Source organism: Nomascus leucogenys, chromosome 18, assembly GCF_006542625.1.
Source record: "Nomascus leucogenys isolate Asia chromosome 18, Asia_NLE_v1, whole genome shotgun sequence".
Classification (NCBI taxonomy): Eukaryota; Metazoa; Chordata; class Mammalia; order Primates; family Hylobatidae; genus Nomascus; species Nomascus leucogenys.
Window position 1 is genome coordinate 83,410,640 of NC_044398.1, and position 4,707 is coordinate 83,415,346.

The window sequence follows — 4,707 nt, forward strand, 5'->3', positions numbered from 1 at the left end:
ACCAAAATATTAAAAATAGCAGCAACACTGGTCTTTAAATACGTCTAATATCACAAGAGATTGTTCACACAATATAGACTATTTTGGTAGCTCTTTCATTATTAATATTGTTTAATATCCACATACAGTTTAGAAACTCTAAGGTTCTGGTCTGATCTCTGAATAACTTAAAGTCTAGATTCAATAAATACAAAGAATAATTATAAAACACAGACTGCAGGACATTCTCAAGACCAGGGAGGAAATCATACCCAAAGGTTTTAGGGAAGAATCAGATATGAAGGCGTAAGGAAATCTGTAGGATTTCCAAGGCAAAAAGGTGTGATCTGACAAGCTCCCTGAAATGTTAACAGACTGAGTCCAGAGAAATATGTGTATGTCTCGAAGGCACTTTCTCCGCTTCATCCTTCCATGTTCCCTTTGAATACGGCATTTAAGTGATGAACAACTTTGGAAATTTCCCAAAAAACAGGGGATAGAATCATTTCTCACCAGGAGGCAAGACACTGGATCAGGAGATTATTTGTTTTTCAGCATTTACGTTTATTCTGATGACCAAAGGCATAAAAACCAAGATTTCAACAGGATTTTGTGTATTTCATCCTAGATGGTGGGAAAAGTATTTGTAGTCCCATTCTCAATGTAAGTCACTGTACCAACCTGTAACCGTATTGGCTTAGAAAGAAACCCCAAATGGGATTACGGGAGTTTCCTCAGATCTGGATTTGGTTACAGAAGTTGCCCCTGTGACTGGGGCCTCTTTTTATATTTCAGTAGTTTTTCAGAAAAGGTAAATGTTTAAGTCTTTCAATGAGGTTGGACCTTTGTTTGCCTTATACTACTACAGGTATCACTCTCTGACACTGAAATGTCAATAGTTTGTACCTATTTTTAAATCACTTCATATACTATTTCAATCGATTCTCACACACAAAAAAAAAACTTGTGTGGAAGCAAGGATAGGCATACAAGTGCTCATTTCAAAGATCTGGAAAACTGACGTTCATAGAGACCAAAGTGACCTACCTGTCCATGGTCACACACGAGTGAACGGGTATGGATCTTTTGCAGAACTTAGCTGTATACAGTGTTTACTTATTTTGAAGAAGGGGGCTTGGTAATAGTTATTTCTGAAGAATGAAGTAATTTGAAGGGGCAAATAAAAAGGGAGAAAAATGAGTTCAAGAGAAGGGAGTGAGAAGTGGTGTCAGTTGGCAGTTAGTATTATGAACTTTAAAATGAGCAAAGTGCATTTCACATTTAGAACATAAGACATTTAAAAAATATGTAATACTTAAATCTTCCAAATTGTCCTATTTTGGGCTTGATTTACTACATCTTTAAATATAATATCTGAGGCTACATCTTTATTTAATGAGGCTGCTATTGAGACATATGATGACCAAGAAATTTTTACATGAGTTCTACAATTTCCCAAGAGACTGGTGAAAATGTTATTGCCTATTCTCAGAGCCACATTCTTACCCCATTTTACTTCTAGAACAATTCCATTATATATATTATATATATAATATATGTATATATGTATATATTATATATATATGTATATATGTATATATTATATAACATAATGTATAAGTATATATTATATATTATATTATATATGTAATGGAATTTTTCTATATCTAATATATAACATAAATATATATTACATACATATAAAATATATATTTTATATAGATTACATGTATAAAAAATATATTATATATATATATTTGACTCATTTGGTGGTTTTCTCAAGTGTGGGTTTTATAAAATATCCTTAATGAATATTCTTGCTGTGTCCTTAGGAAAATTAGCTTTTTTCTCTCTGGAACTAAGCTGAGAAAAAGACTTCAAGAAACTTAGAGCTTTTATCACTTTAAATCTGGATTCCAGTTGAACAGTTGCCAGAGAGGAAAATATTTTAAATGACTATAAAAATTAATTTAGAAAGCTGTCATATTTCACCCAACCTTTTCAAGAAAATTTAGTGACTCTTAGCTTGATAGTTCCATACAACAGAGTTATAATGATTCCATAGAAAGTATTCCATTGTAAAGAAACTTATCTAGAATGATAACTTATGAATTGAGGACTTAGGCCTAATGTTCTGGTGTGTGACACTTGGAGCTATTGGTCAGTTCTTATTTTAAATCAGTAAATGCATTTTAAAGAAACAGTTGAATTAAAAAGGAGGCCATTCATGATACTGTTTTGTAACATGATAAAAATGTTGTATAAATCCCTTCGCTCCTCTTTAGGTACTACCTGTCCCAACCCATATCCTCACCCCCTTCCTTAACTTTCATACACTATAAATGCCCCCCAACAGTCTTCTCAACCCTGAATTGACCAAGTAATGCACCAAAAGGCAGATTATGCTTTGGCAAGCAGGAAATTGGACTATTCTTTGAGATTTTTCTGAGGTAGTAAGTCTTTCCTCCTCTGCTCTAATGGTTAAGAAATGTCTTGGAAGCTGAGCTAAGAGACAAGTGGAGTGTTGGTCACAGTACTTAAGCACTACTCTGAAATGGGTGGTTCATATGATCGGATGATTACCACAAACTTCAGAAGCTTCTTCAGTAGAATCCTGACTATTACATGGAGAACTTAAAGATACCGAGGTTGCTATGATGAGGATAAGCTGCAGTCTCTAAAAAAGTGCCTGTCATACAGTTAGGTGCTCAATAATGTTTGATGACTGACTGAATGTTTAAGATCTCTGATTTAGCTCAGTGAGATTACAAGCAAAAACAAACATTAAAAAAACCTAGCCAACTGCAGGCTAATAACATCAAAGGCTAGATCACTTTCCCTTGTGTATGGAATTTTGGACACCTTTTAAAATATGGGAGGACTGAGTTTAAACAGTATTGGGCATAGTGTAGTATTCAATTCCATACTGACTCCATTTATCAGGCACCCTCTTATTTCCATCCTGATTTTACTATCATGATGTGGTTGTGAGATTTCTATCCATAAACAACTTTTCTGAGGACAAAGTGATCCAGTTTCTCTGTTGTTCTTCAAGCTTTTCTGCCAAGCATTTAATCAAGATAGGGTCCACCTTAGAATCAAATTTATTAGCAAACCAGTGTCCATCTTTGATAAGCCACCTTAATTCTGCAGCTCCATAAATACACACACTTCGAAGGTGAGATCCAGTACAACCGGGATAGAAAAAGCCTTCATAGTAATTCCATTTGACAAGGCGGGTCTTACTCTGCAGATCAGACACATCCTGGGCTGATCTGGAAATCTCCCCAGGTATTCCTGGAACCCGAATCAAGGTAGCCCAAAAGTGCTCATCAGGAGAGTATGTGTCTTTAGACCAGGCAAAAAAGTCTTGAATGACGGAGTTGTTGAAAATATATTTAACAAATGCTTGACTTAAAACAAAATAAGCACTGCCAACAAATATCTGAATGTTATGGGGGGGTGCTTCCTTGGAGATGTTTGTCCTTATTGGTAGTTTCACATATTCATAAGGCACCCGTCTAAGTTCATGATGGTAAGTGAATCTTTCCAATTTACTGTTTGGGGGTTTCACTGTCTCCAACATATTTGCTCCATTGAGTTTTTTCAACTCTGACACTAATTCAAAATTTGACTTCAGGGGAAAATCTTGCCCACACAAGTTGATAACATATTTCCACTGGACTGAAGACTTCAGAAGGTCCGACAAGCAATTTAAATCAGCTTGGAGTCTGGAAATGTGGGCATATTCCACAGCCTCTAATTTGGAAGCAATGAAAATATTGGAGAAGCACTTAGCTAAATTGTTCATGGCAACTTTGAAGGTATCAGGTGCCTTACGATCATAATGGATGCAGTAAATATTGTGCTGGTTGTATATAGCATGGATAAGCCTTTCAACCATAATTGCATCTTTGTGGACAACCAAAGAATAGGCTATTGGGAAGCTTTTCTCCTCCTTTGAGACAAGCTTTTGAGCATAACCTCTTAGAGTCTGATAAATGTCACAATCACTGGTCATTGCCACAACATCATCATCCTCCAAGTCAATGATGTCCCTTCTTCTTATTTCCAGACTCTTGCCGATTTCCAAAGGCTCCTGTTCATAGATACCCGAACAGTTAACTTCATACCTGACTTCATCCTTAACGTGAGTGTATCTGTTTCTTACAAAAGGCGAGGTACTTAGGGAGTACTCAACCAAGTAAATGTCTTTTTGCGGAAAGAGTCGTCTCACATTTAGAAGCTTTAATAAGGAGAGCAGCCATAGGGTTAAAAACAGGATGAAAACTTTCTGCTGCAGGGTATGTTTACAATAACATTTGAATATCTTCATTCTGTAAGAGGAGAAAGAAATAATCCAGTTGGAATATTAAGAGAAAATCAGGTCAGTTTATCCAAAATCTACTGGGCGCCTACCACATACTAGGCAGAATGCTGGCCCCAAAGATGAATGAAACAACGTTTTTACCCTTGAAAGAATCCAGAAATAAGGAAATGGAATCATGAAGAATGGTGGTATTTTGGGGTATTCTGTGTTAACTATACCTAATTTTGACAGATGTTGGTTTCCAAATAGAAGCGAAGGTAATGTAAACTCCTAAAATATAAATATAGTGTGTCTTGTATTGTCTGCATTTCTGCTTAGCATATTTGAGGAGGGACTGCTCTGGTTTGGGCAGAGGTCTAGAGAACTGGATGTCATCAAGAGGGCATCAGAGGTGCAAA

The 4,707-nt window shown here is 35.9% G+C and overlaps 1 protein-coding gene across 1 annotated transcript; it reads right to left on the bottom strand.

The window, feature by feature from the left end:
* Positions 1–1,752: 1,752 nt before the first annotated feature.
* On the bottom strand, positions 1,753–4,315 carry GCNT4 (glucosaminyl (N-acetyl) transferase 4). Its single transcript, XM_003266071.3, has one exon. It carries the CDS (start codon positions 4,313–4,315, stop codon positions 2,954–2,956), a length of 1,362 nt encoding a protein of 453 aa, XP_003266119.1. The 3' UTR covers positions 1,753–2,953.
* Between the last annotated feature and the right edge of the window lie 392 nt (positions 4,316–4,707).